Here is a 23,575-nt window from a genome sequence, read left to right as displayed (position 1 = left end):
TCCCCCGTATTTTAAGAACCAGCCCCAGGCACAACCTGCCAGCAGGGTAATGCCACAGCCGGGGGACACTTATTATATAAGGTCCCACGACCAAAGCATTAACCCCCTGACTGGTCAGCCTGGCCAGGGGTCCTGGGGACCCCCCCAATAAAGGGGTTCCCCCCTCCAGAACTTACCTGACCAGGCTGAAGCCTGGTGCTGTCCCCGGTGGCCCTGTGCGGTGGCCCTGTGCGGTGGCCACTGGGCTGATAAAATGGTGTTAAAAAAAAAGATTAAAAACTATTGTCCTATACCGTGGAACTATCAGTCCCAGCAAGCCTCCCCCGCATGCTGGGACTTGGAGAACCACAAGTCCCAGCATGCGGGGCATTAAAGGGCCCGCTGGGTCTTGAAGTTCCACAGTACAAGAAATAGTTAAATAAACACACTGACACCCCAGAAAAATAAAAGTTTAATACATACATTACACAAACACACTGATACTTACCTATCTTGTGCCCGTCGGTAGGTCCCTGGGTCCAGTCCGGTGGCTTGTTTCCGGGGCTGGTCCGGGGCTCCAGGGCTGAAGAGTCCAGGGTCCAGGATCCGTTGTAATCCAAAGGGGTACCTGTGGAAGGAAATCCTACTCACCTGGTCCTCTGGCGACCATCCCGGCATCTTCTGTTCAAGTCGCGCTGCTTCCGGCTGCAGTGGTACCCGCTACGCTCGGACACTTAGACTCAGGGATATTCATATTTCCCTGCCTCTACTCAGAATGATTTCTATTGGCCGCCTAGCGGCCAATCAGGAACCGACTTTCTCGGTTCCATAATAAACCAAGGTACTTATGTAGTAACTGGGCTGCCGATTTTGAAATCGGGTCCATCGCATCGCATCGCACCCGACCAAATCGCATGCGATGCGATGCGATGCGATGGACCCGATTTTTCCATAGGATTCAATGTTAAAATGGACTGAGTCCATTTTAACATGGAATTCAATGGGAAAAAGGGGTCCTTTTCATACCCCTACTATCCAAGTGGGCATGGAGTTGGATATAAACCTGTGGCGAGCGTAGCGAGCCACCGAGCCCGAAGCGTGGCGAGCGTAGCGAGCCCCGCGAGGGGACACAGAATACCGTCCCCTCGCGGGGCTCGCTTCGCTCGCCACGCTTCGGGCTCGGTGGCTCGCTACGCTCGCCACAGGTTTATATCCAACTCCATGCCCACTTGGATAGTAGGGGTATGAAAAGGACCCCTTTTTCCCATTGAATTCCATGTTAAAATGGACTCAGTCCATTTTAACATTGAATCCTATGGAAAAATCGGGTCATCGCATCGCATCGTATGCGATGCGATGCGATATCGCATCGCATCTGATTGTATGCCTTAACTTAAGGCATACAATCAAAAAATCGGCAGCCCAGATACTACATAAGTACCTAAACCAATTCTATGAAGTTTGTGATTCCAAACAAATTTAATAAAGCATGAGTTAATATTTTTAGATCATTGTCCATCTAATATAGACATCAAATCTCCTTACCTGTGTAGTGGCGTTTAGATGAGAATTTCTTTTTAACCCATCTCTTCGCTCGCAAATAAACTTTGACATAAGGAGCAATTTTATTCTCAACGCTAGACCCACTATCGCTCCCCAACTACTCTGGGAAGCCCACAAGGCGGTGATACACGGAGCCATTATCAGATCTACAGACCAAAGTCTGGTTCCGCTGGGGATCACTGCAAACTTGCGGAAGCCAGAGGTGAACTAAAGGTCCATACACACTGGGCGACTATGCCCAGCGTGTATGGACAGCAATGATGTCAATCACCGCTGCGGGGAAAGATGCTCAGTGCATACACACTGAGCAGCTTTCCCCCTGCCCGGCGCCAACGGAGGGGGAGAACGGAGTTGCATAGCGCAGAGTCATGCAAAGCCGTCCTCAACGCCGCTTATCTGCTGGTATAACCAGCAGATGAACAGCTTTCCCGGCGATGATGCAGGCGTGTGCAGCAGCGCTCACCGCTCATCGCTGGGGCATACACACTGGGCAGCTTTGAGCTGAAAGCCGCTCAAACAGGCTGTTTTGAGCGACTTTCAGCTCAAAGTCGCCCAGTGTGTATGGGCCTTAAGCCTCTTGCTCAAGGTAAAAGCAGTAACATCTCTCAGGTGGCTCGACCAAGGTTTTTATGAAAAGGTGAAAAAGCCGATAATTTAGAATGTAGTCTAGATGCCAGTAATCAATCACAGAATAATGTTTTAATGCTCAAATCATGCTCGGGGTAGGTCTGTCCAAGATCTTACTTGTATCTCAGAGGAATTTAGGAAATTTATGCTCAATTATACACTCTCTCTTCTTTGACCAGCCCTCCTCCCACTGAAGACATGTATACAGACTTTATTAGCCCACTGCCATTTCCCTAAACTTTCTCCCTCAGTACTAAACTTACCTTGCGCTAAAATAGAAGTTTCAGAAATATAGTATCTTCTGAGATCAAGAACTTTAAATCCAACAAGGTCCCAGGCCCTAATGGCTCTACAGCTAACTATTATAAAACATTTAATTCCATCCTCTTCCCCCATCTTGTGGAGGTGTTCAATGGTTTGATGTCTGGTAATTCCTTCTCTAAAGCGGCCTTTGAAGCCAGAATTATTGTTATAATAATATAATATACTAATTGTAGGCCCATCTCGCTGTTGAACTCAGATATCAAGTTATATGCAAAGTTACTTTCTAACTGTCAAAATGTGGTTCTTCCTGGCTTGATTCACTGTGACCAAGTAGGCATTATACCTGGGAAGCAAACCAGAGATAACACTAAGTGCCTGATTAGCCTCGTTCATTCACTTAAGTTTCCATACCCTGACGTGCTTTCATTAAACACTGAGAAAGCATTCGATTGGGTTAGCTGGCCCTTTAGGATACCTACTCTATGCGCCTCTGGCCTCCACTGTGACATCCTTTGCAGAGTTCAAGCTCTGTGCTCTTCCCCTTCAGCTAGAGTCTCAGTTAATGAGACTCTCTCACCTCTGTTTCGCATAACCAATAGTACAAGATCACCCCTTATATTGATACTGGTTATCGACCGGCTCGCTGCCCATATAAGCCTTAACAAATATATCAGAGGGGTGCAACTAGGTACTGAAATGTATAAAATACAGGTACACCACTGATTTTCCGGCAACCTTGCAACATGCCGGATTATCGATTTTACCGGATTAACGGTGGAAACGTTTATATGACTAATTTTTACTAATTTTGCACCTTCAGCACATTTCTAAATCGACAAATAGTAAACTATGCTACAGTATACAGTATAATATCACTTAATGAATAAAGACAGTAGTATATGCAAAGCTGTTTATTACAGTGTACTGCACACATCAGGTATGTTTTGAACAAACATTAACAGTAAGTGCAGTATGAATGAAACCGCTGTCTCTTGACAGCGGCTATCCCTAAACCTCCGGTAACATGACAGTACCTCTAACCCTCCCGAAACCCAACTCCCACTACAACCTAATCCTATACCTCACACAGCCCAATTGTAAACCTTCTACAGCCAAACTCCTATTACAACCTACCCTATACCTCCAAAGCCTAACTCTAAACCTCTCACAGCCCAACTCCTATTACAACCTACCATATACCTCCAGAGCCTAACTGTAATCATTCCACAGCCAAACTCCAACTACAACCTAATCATAAGTTTGGGAGAACAAGTAGTGCTCTAAGGCACATTCTTGGATAGCTTAAACAGAACATCAAGGCGAGGTTGTTTCAGAGTTTTTGACCTTTCCCTGTGGAGTTTATCTTTCATGAAGTGATAATGCATTTGTTCTTGTTTTGTCACAAAGTTATGTTGCTCTAGTCCATTGAATAGCTTACTTGTCATTGCCAGTGGGGATTTCAATAGTACTTTCTTCTTTACTGTAACCATAGTCACTTTCAGTGATTTTTACCGGAATCAGTACAGTGACAAACAGGTGTTTCAACTTCAGCCTCCATTCACTCTGCAGGATTTTCTTTGTTCAGCCTTCTTGACAGATTGTTGGCAGCAGTTCAAGTAATTTTTTGCATATTTAAGTAAATCAAGAACACAATGGCCCGTATTCAATGTGGCCGATGAGGGGGGTTAAACAGCGGGGAATCGCCGAAAACAAGCGACCCTCGCTATATATAAAAGGTATATGAAAGGGTTAACTGCAGCACTCCAAAAATATGTTTAAAGATATGTAGGATATATTTAGGATTGTTCCTTAAAACTCCCAAGGGATAACTTCAGAATTATGCAATTTCCACAACTTCCTTTTTAAAAGTCAAGACAGTCTTTTTATTTCCATATAGAAAAACAACACAAAATAATAAAAATGAACAAGTAAAAATAAAAAAATCATCAACCAGTTCCTTATTAGCAGAAAAAACTGTTAGCTCACCGGACCTCCTGGGGACGTGCTTTTAACCTTTAATCCACTGATTGTTATATATATCAGCGCTGCAGATAACCCTTTCATATACCTTTTATGTTGCATTTGGAAATATTATAGGATTGAACTTTTCTTTTGGGGCTCAGCAGCAGCAGAAAAAAAGAGCGCTTGAGACGGTTTGGACTGATCTTTTTTCTCAAGCGACCCTCGCTGTTTAACCCCTGTCCTGGCTGGTCACCCTATTTTACATTCCAGGGGAATCCTCACTGTCAGAGGACAACAAGGATTCCCCCAAATAGCGAGGCTTGCAGCTAATGCAGGGAGCCTGATGCATTTAGCCACAAGCCTCGCTGTTTTAGCAGCCTCACACCTTGTTTCCCTGTTGCTACAGTTGAATAATGACCATGTGAGCTGTGATATCGGCACTGCTCGATGTCACAGCTTGCAAAAATCATTGAATATACAGCATTCTTTGCCATTTGCTACCATGGCAGGCCACAACTTATACCACCCATTCTTCAGTGTTAACGAATTTACATTCTCTCAGGCACTAGCAACAAACCAAACTACATATTTCATGTTTAAGTCTTTGATCAACGACTCTATAGGCTTGCCTGAATTCACCACATCTAGCATGCATTTCATGAAAAGTGTGCAATGCTTGTCCTTCATAGAGTGCAATATTCCTTGATCTTGTGGTTGGATAAGAGATGAATAGTTTGGTGTAAACACGTTATTCTGGTGCAGCAGTTCAGTTATAGGGTGAGCTGAACAGTTGTCCAGTAGAAGAAGGATTTTACAGTCCTCTCGTAGTTCTACAGATGTGCAGTGTGCTCTAGCTTCTGCCACCAAATACTTTTCAAACCACTCTAGCATTAACTAGGTGGTATTCCATCCATTTTATTTGCACAATAAATTACAGGATACGCTTTAACATCTTATGAAGCCCTAGGACATTTACTTTTTCCAATCAACTCGGTGAGTTCCAGCAGCAGTGGAGCAACCTAGGACAGTTACTCTGTCCTTAGATTTTTTTTTTAAACCCTGTGAAAGCTTCTTCATCCTCCATTGGTAAAGTTTTCCTTTTCCCATCACCAATGCAGTGCAGTTTCATCAGCATTATACACTTGTTAGTCAGCCACAAGCTTTGCGAACTCAACCACATACTCTTTTCTGAAGTTTTGAAAAATACTTCCTAGTGCTCCTATCTAGTGCTGCCTTGGTGCCTTAATTTTGGTGTCCCTTACACCAATGGAATACGTGGATTTATGTGATTATAAAAAGGTACCAATGGCACACAAGTTTTTCTTAATTTTAAAAACAATTTTATTAGTATACAATATGAGCATAATCTGAATGGGGAATATGGCAGTCCCCTATAATTAAAATGTTATATGAAAAAAAAAAAAACACATCAGAGGGTTAGACATAGGATACAATCTTACCCAGGCTGGTTTGGAGCCAGAGGTGGTGAAAATCAAGGTACCTCCGGAAGTGAAGCACCACTGGCACACACCTATGTGCAGCAAGCAGCAGGTCTGTGTGGAGGTGGCGGGCAGTGGGGCAACTGGGGCGGGCAGCTCCTAGTGGCAGTCAGCAGGGTCCGTGTGGCGTGTTTCGAACAGCTGGTAGTGCCGGGCAGCGGGGTCCGGGACATCCAAGCAGTGGCAGCGGCTGGAAGCTGCCTTGTAGTGGCAATTTGCTAGGCTTCAGGGCGGGATGCGGCTGCTGAATATTTTGAATTGACTGGCCGGACGTTGATTGGCTGAGAGAATACTCAGTGACCTTCCATTTGATTGGTTGAAAGAATTCTTTCAGCCAATCAACGTCCGGCAAGCCAATTAAAAATATTCAGCAGCCGCATCCGGCCCTGAAGTGCAGCAAAATGTCGCTATACAGCAGCTCCCAGCCACCGGCGCTGCCCGCAACTATGAGCTGCCCACCCCCTGCCACTGCCAGCTCCCTGGGAGTTTTTGTGCATGCAATAAATTGCAGGCGATTTGTTGCATGTAAAAATGGCACATCAAGTGCCAGATCGCACGCGAGCCTCCTGGGGAGCTGCCAGATTAGGACAATTCGGGCCAGTGTATGGGGGCCTTTAGGCTGGGCAAGTTGCTAGTCCTTTTGAATAAAAGGCTGACACGTTTTGGGACAAACATTGGCTTTTTTCAAGGCAAGTGTCCTCATGACTTTAATGTATCCCAACACATCCCTCCCTACTCTCTTTCAGTCCTTAGAGGACTATGGCGCCCTATCAGGTTACAGGATAAATTTCTATAATATATATACACACACACACACACACACACACACACACACACATACAGCTAGCCACAGCAGGGTGCTGCGCTTCTATTGCACATTCCAAATTTGGCCTTATGACACAGCCTCTGGGAAGTGAAAGCTGTTTCCCCCCCCATTTGCCACGTAGCACCACAGGCCGACCTATTGCAGCTGTAGCGGCTCCAGCTATCTATTTGTCCTCTTTATTAAGGAGGACCTGGACTCTCTTTGCGTGAGATTATACAATGACACTGAAGCTCCATTGCTATATGTGAACTTTGTTCCCCCACTAAATACATACTGATGACATCCTAATCACGGGAGGTAAGAGCGTATCGCTTACCCAATCAAAAAGAATTGCTGGGGGCGTGGCCTGGCAGGCTCTAGGTTCGGACGTGTGTAGCTGGAGCTCCGGAGACGGCCTTCCAAAAAAAGCCCTTTTCCAGCACCATCCCCACTCCACCTGCACCTACCCTTACCCTATCCCCATCCCCCCGTGTCCTGACCGCTGCTGACCTTTGCCGCGGAGCCGGGGAGCACTTTTCAGTGCTCTTGCAGGTTGCGGCCTGGTCCTGCAGCTGAAGCCGGGACCTAGATTTCGGCGGAGGGGCGCGGCGACGAGCGCCCGGGGACCAGCGAATCGCGGCTCTGCCGCGGCGGCGACTCGCCACACCACTTCACCCCACCTGCACCTCCCGCCAGACTTGACCCGGGAAGGCTGGGGCCGCACTCGTGCCGCACCGGAGCCCCGTGCGCAGCCGGGACCGAACAGAGGGAGGCGGAGCCCTCACCCGACGCCCGCCACATCCACACGGGGAGACACAGCAGGTCCCCCGCAACAGCAGTGAGTACCAGAGGGGTGACTCCACGGCGGGTAGGCCCCGCGGGAGAGACTCCCACTACGCCACCACCGCCATATTGTAAATGGTGTCCCCCGGAGATCTGTGACTTCAAGGTCTGGGGCCACGATACCTCCCTGCCCAAACCCCCCTGGGAGAGACTTTCCCTGCAGACGCTCCACAAAGATCCAGCCCTGCTCTGATTTGTCTATAAGACATAGAGACTGCAACTGGGACATTACAACACCCTGTGAAGAAGTGGGAACTGCAGCTCTCATACTCCCTGCACCTCTAACCCACATGCTTGTGTGGGACAGACATCTTGCCTGAAACCTCTGGTCCCCTGGGGTGAGGTGCTTCCCCTGTCCAGATCTGGCAGGCATCCACTCTTATACAGACCGCACATCACCTCAACTACAAGTGCCCCTGGCTCATAGCCCCATTGCACCCACTGAACATAGGTGACTTGTGGACTTTGTTCCTAATAACATTAATACAAGTGCAGCACATACCCCATCTCCTGGGTGCTGAATCCTCCATAGCTAGAACTGATCCCATTTGTTATATATGACTGCCCTCTAGTGTCTGCTGACCTAACTACAGACAGCTTATTTAACCAAACCTAGCAGACCAGGCAGACAATTCACATTCTACTCAACTGAAGTGCCAGAAGAGCGCCCTACAACCCACAGTCACTGACAAATAGGCGCAGACCTGTGCTTAGTTGAAAATCGTGGAAGGCCTCCCCTAAACATGTTTCATCTCGATTGAAGATGCCTTCTTGAAGCCAGGCCCATGGGAGTCACCGCCCAATGTGATAATGCTAATTTGATATAATCGCAGTCGCAATCTGAGACCACCCAGCCAGACCCAAGAATTCTCTTCATTGCATTCGCATGCTAATTATGGTCAAAAACAAAAAAGCTGCTCAGAAAGGTACTACTCCTCTCCCTAAAGAAAACATGTCTCAGACAGATATGAGACCGTTCCTGCAATCTACCCCCTCCAGACAAGCAGATGAATCACCAAACCCCGAGTCACTTGACCCCCCACCAGCTACCCCGGCCTCTTTGCTGTTAACGGAATTATCCGAAATCAGAGACGCCCTGTCTTACATGAAGACCCTACCAACGAAGCAAGACATTCAACACACCTTCCGTCAAGAAATAGCCTCCATCCGACAAGATCTTACCCAACTCTCCCATCGTACATCCACCCTGGAAGTACGCCAAGATGAAACATACACCTTTTGTAACTCCCTCTCGGAGATTGTTACCGCCCAATCCGCAGAGATCCGTGCTCTTCAAATGCACCTGACGGACTTGGACAACAGAGGGAGGAGAAACAATCTCCGCATACGAGGCCTCCCTGAAGATATCACCCAGGATGGCTTACCAGATGCCCTCACTAAGATATTCAATGAGATACTGGGAAATGACCCCTCTGAGAACATTCTCTTCGACAGAGCACACCGAGCACTTAGACCCCGAGGCTCCCCAGCAGACCGCCCGCGGGATGTGATCTGTCGATTACACTACTACACACAAAAAGAGAATATTGTACGCAAGATTCGTCAACTAGACGGGGTAAACTTCAACGGCTCCACTGTACAAATCTACCAAGATCTGTCTTGGCATACCCTTCAACAGCGGAAGATACTAAGACCTCTTACATCAGAACTTCGCAAGCGGCAATTGAAATACAAATGGGGCTTCCCCTTCAACCTCCAGGTGACCTCCGCCGGGAAACTGCACTCTCTACATTCCCTCTCCGACCTCCCCTCGTTTTGCACAGCATTAGGCCTCCCCAATCTTGATATACCCAACTGGGAATTCACACATCCTGAACTCCCCCCCCTTCGACGACCAGAGCAAGACCAGCCCTGGCAAGAAGTGCGCCACTCCAAGAAGAGACAAGGACAAGATTCCAATGCTCCAGAGGCCAGCCCCACCTGAACACCTGCGAAGATGTCCCTGCTGGGACCGCTCTCAACGCTTTGTTCAAAACAGGGACTGGTGAATATACCACTATATTTGATTACTGAGTTAACTGTTCAAATGTTATAACACATTTCCCCTACACGTCCCTAACTGGAGGGACGTAGTTTACTTATGCCTTTTAGTACCTTTATAAATGTATTTTGTTTAGGATATTTTTATAGAATGTCTCATTTTGACTGCATTCACTTTAATATTTTTCTAACTATATTATATATATATACTATATATATTCTGTTTATTGCGGTGACTCCCTCACCCCATACCCGCCTTAGGCTATACTGCCTTCTGGGTCGCTGGCCGGCCTTACCGCCAGTCGCCCCACAGCGGGAGTTTTTTCATTAGTACTGTTGTTGTTTATTATGTTTCCATGTATACCTTTCCCTCATGTTTCCCTCTCTCTCCAAATCCCTCCCGCCCACCTGACCTTTCCCGAAACCGTGACAATGCCATCACATCTCACCACATATGACCACATCAGGTAAACTTAAGATCCTTTCGATCAATGCAAAGGGCCTTAACACCCCAGAGAAGCGTTCTAGCCTACTCAGGACCCTCTGGGCTGAAAGGGCAGACATCGCCATGATTCAGGAAACCCATTTTAGGCTGTCTTCCCAAAACCCATCGATTTCCAACCGCCGCTTCCCCCTCGCCTACTATTGCAACACACCCAACAGCAAATCTAAAGGAGTAGCCATCCTGTTCTCTAAAAACCTTCAACTCTCCGATATTTTTGTACAGAAAATAGTCCCAGGTAGAATTCTCCTTATCAAATGTAAGATCTCTACACAACCCTACACATTTGTAGTAGTCTATGCCCCTAATCAGGATCAGTATGCATTTTTTCAATCACATATCACACGCTTAGATTCCTTTTTTGAGGGCACGATAGTTGTGGGGGGAGACTTTAATTGGACCATAGACCCAAGCATAGATACATCCACCAGCTCCCGGCGATTCTCCACCCGCAAATATCAAAGAGTCCACAAGATTCTTCATGACCTCCAGTTGGCTGACTCCTGGAGAGTTCTTAACCCAACCGGCAGGGACTACTCGTTCTATTCCCATCCCCACCAGACCTACTCCCGCCTGGACTATTTATTCCTAAGCCACAGACACCTCCCTCAGCTCTTAGACGCATCCGTGGGCTCCATTACCTGGTCGGACCATGCCCCAATCTCATTGACTCTAGCGATCCCCCAACATGCCCCCGGCCAGTGGACATGGAGGCTAAATGAATCTTTATTGCAGGAGGTGTACTGCAAATCGGAACTTGACAAAGCACTCTCAGATTATTTCAGTCTGAATGACACTGCAGACATCTCCGCAATAACCCTATGGGAGGCACACAAATGCGTCATTAGGGGCAAACTGATACAGCTGGGCTCATACACTAAGAAACAAAAATCTGATAGAGTACTGGCACTACTGAACACTATCCATAATCTTGAAACCATGCACAAATCTAACGCTTTGCCATCGACACTCGCAGAATTAGTTGAAGCCCGTTCTAAATTGAATAGAATTCTCACCGAACGCACCAAGTTAGAAATCCGCAAATGTAAGAGTAGATATTACCAGTGGGGTAACAAACCAGGCCGTCTCCTCGCACAAGCCATCAAAGCCCAAAGGTCTGCCTCTTTCATTAATGCGATAAAGAAGGACGCAAACTCTCTCTGTTACAAAACCCCGGAGATTGCAGCATGCTTCCAAAACTATTACTCCGCATTATACAACCTGCATGAACATACCACCCCCACAGACCACATGCACAAAATACTTCAGGCCAAGGAATACTTATCCTCAGTAGCTTTCCCTACTCTACCCCTGTCAGATAGAGACCTACTGGATAAACCTTTTTCCCAGTTAGAATTGGATTTAGCTATTTCCTCTATGCCCTCTGGCAAAAGCCCAGGCCCAGACGGCTTCACAGCCATATATTATAAAACATTTAAAGACCTACTAGCTCCTAAACTGCTCCACGCTTTCAACACCATCTCTGCAGATTCCCACTTCTCCAAACAGTCGCTAGAGGCGCACATTACGGTCATCCCAAAACCCGGAAAGGACCCCTCGGTATGCTCTAGCTATAGACCCATATCTCTCTTAAACATTGATGTTAAGCTGTTTGCTAAATTAATGGCAAACAGGCTGAACAAACTTCTCCCCGCATTGATCCACAACGACCAGGTGGGATTTGTTCCTGGTCGTGAAGCGAAGGACAATACCACCAAGGTCCTTAACCTGATCCATCTCGCCTCTCAGCATCGGATCCCCACTATTTTGATCTCTACAGATGCTGAGAAGGCCTTCGACAGGGTCAGTTGGAGTTTCATGCGGTCTGTGCTGGAGCATATCGGCTTGGGTACACAAGCACTCCATAGAATCATGGCCTTATACCACATGCCCACAGCGAGAGTAAGGACAAACGGCTTCCTTTCCGACCCCTTCCCAATTAGTAATGGAACAAGGCAGGGCTGCCCCCTATCACCGTTGATTTTTGTCCTATGCATGGAGGCCCTGGCGAGAGCCATAAGACTCAACAAAAGTATCTCTGGTATACGAATCGGAGAGGCAGATTACAAGTTGGCACTATTCGCCGACGACCTGCTGGCCATAATTACATACCCAGAGACATCACTCCCCCATTTTGTACAAGAGCTAGATCGCTTCAGCTCCATCTCCAACTTCAAAGTTAACATGTCCAAATCAAGCATCCTTAACATCTCAGTGCCCCCCACGGAGGTCCCTCAATTGAGGAATGCCTTCTCATTCACATGGCAACCCTCCCACATAACATACTTAGGCATTAACCTACCCAGCAACCTCACCCGACTATACTCTCTGAACTACCAACCCTTACTTAAATCCCTCCGTGCAGACTATAGCAGATGGCATAACAAACAGTTATCTTGGCTAGGCAGAATCAACGTCACCAAAATGAATTCCCTACCTAAATTGCTCTACATACTTCAGACCCTACCCATCTCTGTGCCAGAAATCTGGTTTAGATCTATCCGAACCCTGACCCAACAATTTATATGGTCTCGTAAAAAACCCAGAATTAAACGAGAAGTTCTAACGAGAAGCACCCAAAAAGGGGGATTTCAGCTGCCAGACATAAAAAATTACTACCATGCTATACATCTCAATAGGGTACTAGACTGGACTAGAAGCCGACGCAACAAACAATGGGTAGAATTGGAGGGAGTTTGCGCCCACCAATACCCTGAAATATTTCCCTGGCTTCCTAAGCTCCCGAAACCGACACCTTCCCACCCGACTATTCCCCCTACCCTAGCCGTATGGAAATGTCTACGACGCAACCCTATCATCTCTTCTGTATTTGGCCCATTGACCTCTTTCTTGCACAACCCAGACTTCCAACCGGGGCTAAACATTCCCGATTTCTCCCAATGGGCACTAGAAGGACTTTTTAGAGTAGGTCAGCTGATGGTTGGTTCAGGCATGCGTTCGTTTTCAGATATACAGGCGAAATGGGAAGTCCCTCCTAGAGACTTCTGGAAGTTCCTCCAGGTTCGACACTTCCTGCAAACAAGCTCTAGAACCACACTTTCTTCCCGAGAACTGACCTCCTTCGAAAGACTCTGCGTAGCTGCATGCGACCCTACCCACACAATCTCACTGTTATACAAACTCCTTCAAAACTCAAGTAACGACACTTCCTCAACATTCACCCGGGCTTGGGAACGGGATTTAGGCCTAACCATTTCTAACAAAGAATGGGAATCCATCTTCCTAAAAGCACACGCCAGTTCTGTTTGCATCCAAACAAGGGAAACCCAATATAAAATAATTATGCGTTGGTATAGACACCCATCTATCTTGCATGCCATGAACCCGAGCATCTCGGCAAACTGTTGGAGGTGCGGAAAGGCCACTGGAACACTCCTACACATATGGTGGGAATGCCCGCTAATTACCCACTTTTGGACCGATGTTATTAAGACTTCACAAAAAATAATCCATATCTCCCTTCCCGCAACACCTGCCTTCTGGTTGCTGAACCTGTCCCCCACCCCGCTTTCCTCCTACAAAACTTCATTGCTCAGACACCTTGGTAACGCTGCAAGAGCTGCCATACCAGTCCTGTGGAAATCCACGATCCCTCCCACACGCAAATCCTGGTTCACCAAAATTGATCACTACATGTCCATGAAAGATGTCTTATTATCATCAGTGGATAAACACTCAGACTTTGCAGCCATATGGCTTCCCTGGCTGGACTATAAATCTTCACAGGAATACAAAGATTCTATTTGCAGGTAAATCAGCTGGATCCAGTTTCGGACTATAGTAGCCTCAATTTGCCTCTACCACCCCATTCTCGGGAAAGGTCAGACCCCTCCCCCCCTCGTTATCCCCCTCTTTCCTCTCCCCTTTTCTCCCCCCTCTCACCAGATATCCCCCCCCTCCCAACTTCATGTACCCCAATCTGTCCACACTAATGTGAACATCCACATCACACTCCTCTTTTTGTGCCCCAAACTATTATTTCTAAACGATTTCATAGACTTTTGAGGACCTTATTATGTACAGTTATACGATTGTTTACTGTTGACGACTATATGTCTCGCTGCGCCGAGATGAGCAGACTGTTCGCATAATTCAATGTTTCAAGGTTTGCATCCCCTGTTATTTCTTATAATAATCAATAAAAACTGATTATACAAAAAGAATTGCTAGAGACATTGTTTCTTTTATAACAAATGTTATTATATTGGCACAAAGCACTAGAGGTTACCATCTATACATACATATATATTCTCTTTCTGGGGTTTATTCTGAGGCATTATTCTGTGGTTTATGTTTACATTTCTGTCAATGTTTTATGAATCTGCTAATGAAATAAGCATTACTTTAATTTATGTGAGGCGCTCTCTGTTGTTGCTACTTTCATTTTAGTTACCGCCTTTAGCTTATCCCTTAGTTTAAGAATTATTGAAGATGTCCCCACTCAAAACTCCATTATTTCCAAGAATCCAGTGGCTTAACACTATTGAACAAAATACATTTGCCAGGAAAACCAACCATTGAAACAGATCTCCTGGCTGGCGGGTCGCCAGAACGTCCGCGCTGGCGACCCGCCAGCAGCCGCGCCAGCGAATACACTGAGACGCGCGTGCGTCTCACGCGCACGCGCGTCTCAGTCTCCGTCGCCAGCGAGACGGAAACCCTGTCCGTCTCCGCCTCAGGGAGACGGACAGGGTTAGGGGGGGTTAGGGGGGGGATGCGGGCAGGCGGCGGGGACCCGGGGGAACGGATGGAAGCGCCGTCGGAAGGGGACGCGCGCGCCTCTCGTGCGCGCGCGTCCCCTTCACACCATCGCCATGGCGCTGGCGGGGGATGGCGGCTGGCGACGCCAGCGCCATCCCCTGCCAAGATGGGACCTGACCCATCTGTACTGTCAAGTTTAGAAAGCAGACTGAAAATAAACAATAACAAAACATGTCCAAAGACTACAGAGAGGTTTGATTTTGTTTTTAAAATAATCATGGTGGAATACCATGGGCTGTACTCAATGTGGCCGGTGAGGGGGTTGAATGGTGGGGATCGCCACAAACAAGCAATTCTCACCTGTTAACCCCTGCGCTGGCCGCTCACCCTATTCTACATTCCAGGGGAATTCTCACTGTCAGAGGATGGTGAGGATTCCCCCAAACAGCGAGGCTCGCAGCTAATGCAGGGAGCCTGCTGCATTTAGCCACGAGCCTTGCTGTTTTGGCAGCTGCACATGCCGTTTCGACATCGCTACAAAAGCGTGGGAGAAACGGAGTGTGCATGGGGGGTCTGTTGAATACGGACCCTGCGAGCTGTGACAGCGAGCAGTCAGCACTGCTCGCTGTCACAGTTCACAAAAAACCTTTGAATACATCTGCCTGTGTTAAAGTTATTTCATACTATGTAGAGATTGATATTATATCTATCTATAGATTGATAACTATCTCAACATAAATATTAAAATTGTAGTGCTACTTGGGAATGGAAAGTAATAATATGCAAATGTGGTAATTCACATTTGCATACAAAGCAGCGCTAAGACAAATTTAATATATTGAAACAATTTTTTATATAAACATAGGAAAATATAAAAACAATAATTGGCAAAATGCAACAAATGATAAATTGTCTGCCTAAAGTGCTGTTAGCAACGTTTGTTCCTAGTTTGCCTGGGGGCAGATGGTATTGCCATACATGTTCGTGGTGTATGTGGGGGTAACTGGTCGCCACAAGTTAAATTAATGACCTTTTAGATCACTCTTTCTTGTAAATAATCCGCAATCAGTTGACTTGGTAAACTGTGATCCCTCTAAAATTTCCACCTTAATAGGTATATGTCCTCCCACAGTGTATGGATAACCCGGCTGGTCCAAACAGCTTTATGCAAGTTAGTAAGGCACCTGACACATGTCCCTGCCTAGGTGGCAGCTTTATGAAACTGTTGGGCCAATTATTATTTTTATTCCTTTTTATATTTTCCCATGTTTATATAAAAAAACTGATTTAATACAATAAATTTGTCTTACCGTTGCTTTGTATGCAAATGTACATCCCACATTTGCATATTATTACTTTCGTTGTTTTTCGTGAGGATTGACTACCTTCACTTCCAGAACAGCTGCAACTGGTTTAACATCTCGGGGGAAATTTACTAAAGGAAATTTGTAAAAAAAAATAGGTGTATTTGTATCCAGAAATACACTCATTTTTTACATTTACTATCCCGAAAATACGGCAATTCGTATTGATGTGCTATCAATACGAATAGCCGTATTTTTGGGAATGTAAATGTCAAAAATGAGTGTATTTCTGGATACAAATACATCTATTTTTTACAAATTTCCTTTAGTAAATTCCCCCCCTCACGTCAGGCGCTCAATTGTACTTTCGTTACTTCATTTTGTGCTACTTGGGCGTGTCATATAATTTAATAAATCTACTGACAAATAAGTATACACATTTTTAAATCCATATATTACATAAAGAGGTGGAGACCTAATAGGGAGTGATGGCCCTGTAATTGTGAAGAATCCAGCTGTAATCCATCATTTACATTTAATTACACACACACACACACACACACACACACACACACATCTGCTCAGGTTATTACCATTACTGCTAGCACAATAAGAGCTTATAATGCTCTACGAGGACAGCAGACATTTGAAAAATGCAGCCAATGATAGCAATATTTGGTAATTAAAACACAACTAGTTTATTAACTATAATGATTGCTTATACATAACAATATTCTTAAAGCCAACCAAATGCCATCTTTAATTTTCTATACAAATGTAGCAACAACTAAGCAACTATTGAGAAAACAATAAAGAGAGAAAGAGACAGACTAGATGGGCAAAGTGGTTCTAATTTGCCATCACTTTTGCCAATCCACTCTTCCCTTTTCTACAAGTGCTGGACTATTTAAATAAAATATTAGGACTCCTGATTTATGGCGATAAGCAGTGTAATTAAAACAGAATCCTTTTCTTCCTTCTCTATATTCAAATGTTTACATATCCTACAATAACTATACAAAAATATTTTTGGTAACCTGTCCAAATGGAAGGTGTTTTTCACAAATTTTGATCCATGAAACCGTTTAATCCTTTGAGTGCCAAGTGAATTTGTTAAAACAGGCATGAAAATTGGCAAGCAGAAATTTTTATTCATCATAATGACCTGTAATGTTTACCTTATATCATAGGTGCCGATTTATGTTTTTGCTGGTGGGTGCTGAAGCCAAAAATATAGGGGAGTGGCTTTATGGGAAAGGGGCGTGGCCACAAAATAATACCGATTTATATTACGCAGCACAGTTGTCTCCAATATTCAAATTATGGCAACAGTGGCAAATACATAAATGCCCACACAGTGGCAAATACATAAATGCCCACACAGTGCAGGTACAAAAATCCCCCCACAGTGCCAAATACATAAATGCACCCACAGTGCAGGTACATAAATGCCCACACAGTACCTGTGCCAGTGATGAGGGAGGGGGAGTGCAGTGGGACACGGGCAAGTGGGCCGCTGCTGAGCGGGTGGGTGCTCAGGCCCTCAAGCACCCACAGAATTGGCACCTATGCCTTATAAAGAAAATATAATCCTTTTTTACACAACATTTTTAGTTTGAATTTATATAACAAATGTAAGCGACGCTGGCATTTTTAGCAGATATTTTGAACATCTCTCAGAGATGTTGGCACTCAAAGGCTTAATAGGGATTTGATTTCTGCTTTTTACGCAGAATTAAATTACAAACTTTTACATAGGGCCTACTAAACCCCCATATTAAAGTATTTGATAGGTCAATCTGATCATTCAAACTGCTACAAATGTGGCTCACAAAAGTAAATATATATTATTGTCTCTGATCCTACCCTAAAGTCACTAAATTCTTGGACAGGTATATTGATATAATATATACTCTCTACACATTAATATTCCCATGCTACCTAAGTGGGTTTTCTATGCTAAATTCTCTCTGGAAGCATCCCATACTATACTTAAAAGGTAAGTAGTTTTATATATTTAGCACACTTTCTCCAACAGGACTCAACGTAGCAGATTACCGTATATACTCAAGTATACGTCGACCCGAATATAAGCCGAGGCACCTAATTTTACAACAAAAAACTGGGAAAACTCATTCACTCAAGCGGGACCCTCACTCGGGTATAAGCCGAGGGGGGCTTTTTCAGCATAAAAAATGTTCTGAAAAAGTAGGCTTATACTCGAGAATATATGGTACTTTAAACAAAAATAGCCAGTGCTACAAAAATGACAATCCTGTCACAGTGGATCGAACCAACAACCCCACTCTAACCTTCTTGTTACCCCGGCTCTCCTATTTGTAGGAGTCCTAAAGGTAGAATATGTTTTCAACAGATCTCCCAATAACGCCTAGTCTGGCACGCATACAACTGTAATATACAGGTAGGTATGACACTGTTATTAGCGCTCACCTGGACGCTTGCTGGTTCAAACGCTCCTTTTCCTCTGATACCTCGCTGTACAGGCGCCTGCGCTGTTCCTGCAGTGACTGCTCCTCTTGCACAAGCTGATTCTCATACCTGCGCACACACACACACACAGCTTCAGTAATTGCAGGGCCATTTACAACCCACTGCAATAGCCATTAAAACAACTAAAAAAAATGTATTTAGACATTTGCGATTTTTTGTAAAAAAAACAGCGGAAATCGCACGTTTTCCAAAAATCGCACATGTAATAGTGCACATTTTGAAGTGGCGATTATTATTTACACTTCAATTCGCATCCAGATGTTTTCCCATTAAAAACTATCTAACTCGCACATGTAATAGGGTGCGATTTTGGTAGATGTTATCAAAAATCACCAAAAAATTAGACCAGGTTCTGACTGGCGAATTTGACAGAACCATGCACAGATCATTGTGATCTGTGCATGGTTCTGTCCAAAAAAAAGGGTTAAATCCAAAAAATTGGGGGAAAACGGCGTGGGGTCCTCCCTCCTGAGCACAACCAGCCCCGGGCTTCCTGGTTTCATAAAATCACAGGGACAAACAAGTTGGGGTTCCCTTGATTTTACAAAACCAGCACCAGGCTCAAGGGCCGGTCCTGGTTCCCAAAATATGGGGGACAAAATGACTAGGGGTCCCACGTATTTCAAGAACCAGCACCGGGCCCAACCAGCCAGCAGGGTAATGCAACAGCCGGGGGGAGACTTTTTATACAAGTCGGGGGGGACGTGTATAAAAAGTCTCTTCCCGGCTGTGACATTACCTTGCCCCAGGACCCCTGCCCATGTTGATCGGTCAGAGGGATGAATGCTTTGGCCGAGGGGGGGCCAAAGCATTTATCCCTCTAACCGGTCAACATGGGCAGGGGTCCTGGGGAAGTGGGGACCCCCAAAGAAGGGGTCCTCCCCTCCAGAACTTACCTGTCCATGTTGAAGCCCGGGGCTGTCCCCGATGCCCCTGGGCGGTGGGCATCCAGCTGATAAAATGTTGTAAAAAATAGAAAGAATCCTATTGTATATTGCTGTGGAACTAGGAGTCCCAGCAAGCCTGCACCGCATGCAGGGACTTGGAGAACCACAAGTGCCATCATGAGGGACTTGTATAAAAAGTATTCCCCCGGCTGTGGCATTACCCTGCTGGCTGGTTGGGCCCGGTGCTGGTTCGGACCCCTAGGCATTTTGTCCCCCGCATATTGGGAACCAGGACCGGCCTTTGAGTTTGGTGCTGGTTCTGTAAAATCAAGGGAACCCCAACTTGTTTGTCCCTGTGATTTTATGAAACCAGGACTGGCTCTTTGAGCCCGGGGCTGGTTATGCTCAGGCGGGGGGACCCCACGCCGGTTTTTTTGTTTTTGTTTTACACAAAATCTCATCACTGAAAATGCGCACATTTTCATGACTCAAAATGCGCACATTTTCAAGTCTAAAAATCGCACTATATCGCACTTTTTTGCCACAAATTCTCATCTCATTACATATGCAAATTCACGACAAAAAATGCGATTTTCAAAGGTGCGATTTGGTGCGATTTTAAAAAACATGACCAAAAATCGCCACCTATTACATTTCGCCCTAAATGTCCAACACTTACAAGAGGTATCTGCTGTATGGTCTTTAAATTTTAAAACAAATATATTGTCAATATTATATAAAGAGCTTAGTGAAGGGTGGGGCGTGGCTTGGCCGAGCGTGCGGTGAGACGTGAGGAGTGTGAACTCCGTCAAAAATCCTGATTTTATCCTGCTTTCTGCGGTGGTGGACGCTTTTAAGTGTACCCACCCTGTTGCCTGTGCCACTGAGTCCCGTTTGAGCCACCCCTGGAAGCTGAAGTTTACCTGCGGCAGCCTTATTTTCTGTTGGGTCCTGGGGTGCGCGGCGTGCAGGAAGTGAGGCGCAATATTGACCGCTGGCGTCTCCGGCTGGAGGCGCGCTGCTCTGAGTCCCTACTGAGAAGCAGGGGGAGTCGAGACTCACCGCTGCTGCAGTCTACCCTGGTATCCTGATCCGAGCGCCGTGACTTGTGACCAGTTCTGCTCACAGCAGTGTGCGGCTCTCAGCTCCGGCCCTGCACGCCGGGGGACCTGCCGGGAGGGGGGGGGGGGGGGTTGTAGCTGCGGCTGAGACATCTAATGTGCAGGTGTGTGGGGTGAGACTCTGCCCTGTAGATAAGGGATCTGGTTGGAGGCAAGATACATTTATAACACGCTACTTGCTGGGACTCTTTACTGAAATGATTTGCCCTGTGGCATACTCTCTTCCTGCATTGAGTAGGCTGCTGGAGACGGGACGCTGCAGCACAAGCACTATTATAAATGGGCCTCTGCTGGGCTGTACTCAGCACTATAGCTTTAAAGAGGTACTGGTTTCAGCTTGCTATATACCGACGGGGATCCACTCATTGGCAGTGCGTGGTGTGCTAGCCACCACTATCTTGCCCTTACTATATACCTGCAGTATATCTTGCACATACTGCATTGGGGATGTCTGGCCCTTTGCACCTAATCCCTGAGGCCATTAGTGCCTCTACACAGAGGATTCCTGATACACTTGGAGAAATAAATATTACTTCTACAAATCCTGAGCTTGTGACGGATGTGTCATCTACATCTATGCCCTCTCTGGATCTACCCTGCCAAATATAGATGCCCCCAGCTAACTCTAATATGGTTTCATCTGCTGATATTGGGGTCTCTACAAAGCTCCGTCCTACGGCTCCAGTGGCTGTGTTGCCTACTACTTCACTGGGCGGTATTCAATGTGAATACCGGCGACGTGCAGCGAATCCTGTTTAGGATTCGCTGTACATTCGCCACTGCTCGCTGCGTTCCGGAGCCTCGCCGGCTCCGGTATTCAACGAGTCAGGGGCTCGCTGCCCCTGACTGGCGAATTTGAGCTCCTGCGGCGGATGCCGCAGGGAGCCTGGGGACAGTGGCAGACAGGGAGATAGAAGTCTCCCTGCCTGCCCCAGAACGTTTGTGGGGGGGAGGTGGGCTCCCCGGGTGCCAGGCAGCACAGGCTGCCCCCCGGGGGTGCCAGCAGGGGACCGGGTATATTCACTACACCCGATCAGGCATATGTAATGCTCGGGTGAAGTGAATATATGAATATCTAATGAGCGGCTCGGCTCCGGCCCCCTGCTGTGTAAAAAAAAATAAAAAATTTAAATTAAATATATATTCATGTGCTTACAGCACATGAATAAAAATAGCATGCCCCTCCTCAGAATAAAATTCCAGATTTTTTGACACCAATTGTAAAAAACAAAACACTTTATTTTAAAAGTTCACCTTCCACTTCACCATAAAAAGATAGCGATTGCTACTCAGTGAATCATGGCGAAAAAAACCTTGAAATGTATTCGCCATCTGGTCATTGAATAGGGTGATTCACCGTTTTAGTCAGAAATTCGCCTTACAGCACAAAATCGCCATAAAAACCTGGCGAATCAGCCTCATTGAATACCGCCCTATGTGTTTTCCTATCCTTGGCTGGATGGGATAGCCCTGGAACTTTTATCCCAGTACTACAGACTGCTCTGTGTGTGTTCTAGGGCATACGATGGACGGGTTGCTGCCTGTATGGCTTCACATGGGAAGAGTGCCTGGCCAGACTAAATATTTTTAGCTCCTATGCTCTACTGGTCTGCTGGTATAATGGCACTTTTATATGATTCTACTGTTTTGATACTCTCTCTGCAATGTCTGTACAATATAACCCAAAAACTGGTGCGTGAACCTGCCTTGTTTTGGTTTTACAATCATTCATTTGCCACTGCACACACTAGAAACATCAGCGATCTTAAGATGTGCGCATAAATTAGCCTTGAAATATTTTGTCCGTCCTGGACATAAGATTTCAGGTAAGAGCAAATCGTCACCAAAGATTAATCTTATGATCTGATATGTGTTCCTTTAGATTTTTTGCTAAATCTTCTGATCTTTCATGCAGCATGTAAGTTCAGAACATTTAGCAAAAGATCCGCGGGAGTGCACATCCGATCGAGAACGGCCCATTTTCAGTAAAAACATCGGATTTTCAGAAATTGGCGAAAAATTTGTTCTAGTGTCTGGGCACCTTTACATTGTAAGTTCTGTAGGAGCAGGGGTCAGTGTTCCAGTATTTTCTCTCTATTTTACAGCACTGGAACATTAGTGGTTATTACTGTACACAAATGCTAACAAATAGTAATAATATTGTGGACATTAGAAAATGTATTCTAGCATAAATTAAACCTTAAACACAGAAAACCGTCTTGTAAAAAAATAAAATAAGCTTTAGGATTACCTCTGCTTCGCTATCTCCCGCTCTCTCTGGCTCACTTCTTCCTTCTCGCGCTCCAGGTTCTGACGCAGCTCTTCTGCTTGGCGCACATATCGTAACGCTGCTCTCTCATCAGACTGCAGAAGCTCTGCTTCATGTAGCGCCTTTAACTTGCGGATCTCCTGTTTGTGCTTGGAAATTAGTCTTTGGATTTCGGGCTCCAGACCTGTTAGAGATGATATAATGTATTTATAAATAATAGAATGCATTATTATGTATGTATATCATTATTCATACTGTATATAGTGTTTAATGTCCAACCATAATTACTCCTCATAGCATTCATAACTTTAAACATCAGGAAGTGTTTAAAAACGGAGTGTTAAAAACATTTATTTTGATCACTCTACTAACACTCATCTCTTACTCATAATTTCACTAACACTATTACTTTTATATTTTAATTCCATTTCTCGCTTTCTGTACATATCTCTGGCTTCTTGACACTAACAATTTCTAGCACTTTAGTTTTTTCACTGGTGTGCTGCTTTGGGCTTTCTGGCTTATGATGATTTTTGGGGTTTCATTCCCTTACCTAGAAATATAGGGACCCCCAATACTCAGAGAGGCCTTGCCGATTGGGTTGGGGGCTTCCCATATATTTTAAAATATATGTAATCAAGCTCTCTGAATTATATTATCATGTAGATTTAAATCTGGTTACCGATATCACACAGTGTGCTGAGGGAAACCAAGTG

The 23,575-nt window shown here is 45.5% G+C and overlaps 1 protein-coding gene across 3 annotated transcripts in view; it reads right to left on the bottom strand.

Annotated features, from left to right (window-relative positions):
- CEP131 (centrosomal protein 131) overlaps window positions 1-23,575 on the bottom strand; it is a 139,964-nt gene that overhangs the window by 35,723 nt on the left and 80,666 nt on the right. For all 3 annotated transcript variants that reach the window (XM_083148808.1, XM_083148811.1, XM_083148809.1), the window contains 2 exons: window positions 22,842-23,043; window positions 18,523-18,630 (listed from right to left, as the gene is read on the bottom strand). In XM_083148808.1, coding sequence (XP_083004934.1) covers window positions 18,523-18,630; window positions 22,842-23,043 — 310 coding nt within the window. The remainder of the gene's footprint in view (window positions 1-18,522; window positions 18,631-22,841; window positions 23,044-23,575) is intronic.

Source organism: Crinia signifera, chromosome 6, assembly GCF_055691185.1.
Source record: "Crinia signifera chromosome 6, ASM5569118v1, whole genome shotgun sequence".
Classification (NCBI taxonomy): domain Eukaryota; kingdom Metazoa; phylum Chordata; class Amphibia; order Anura; family Myobatrachidae; genus Crinia; species Crinia signifera.
Note: the sequence above shows the minus strand (reverse complement) of the source record. Positions and strands in the feature narration are given on the sequence as shown.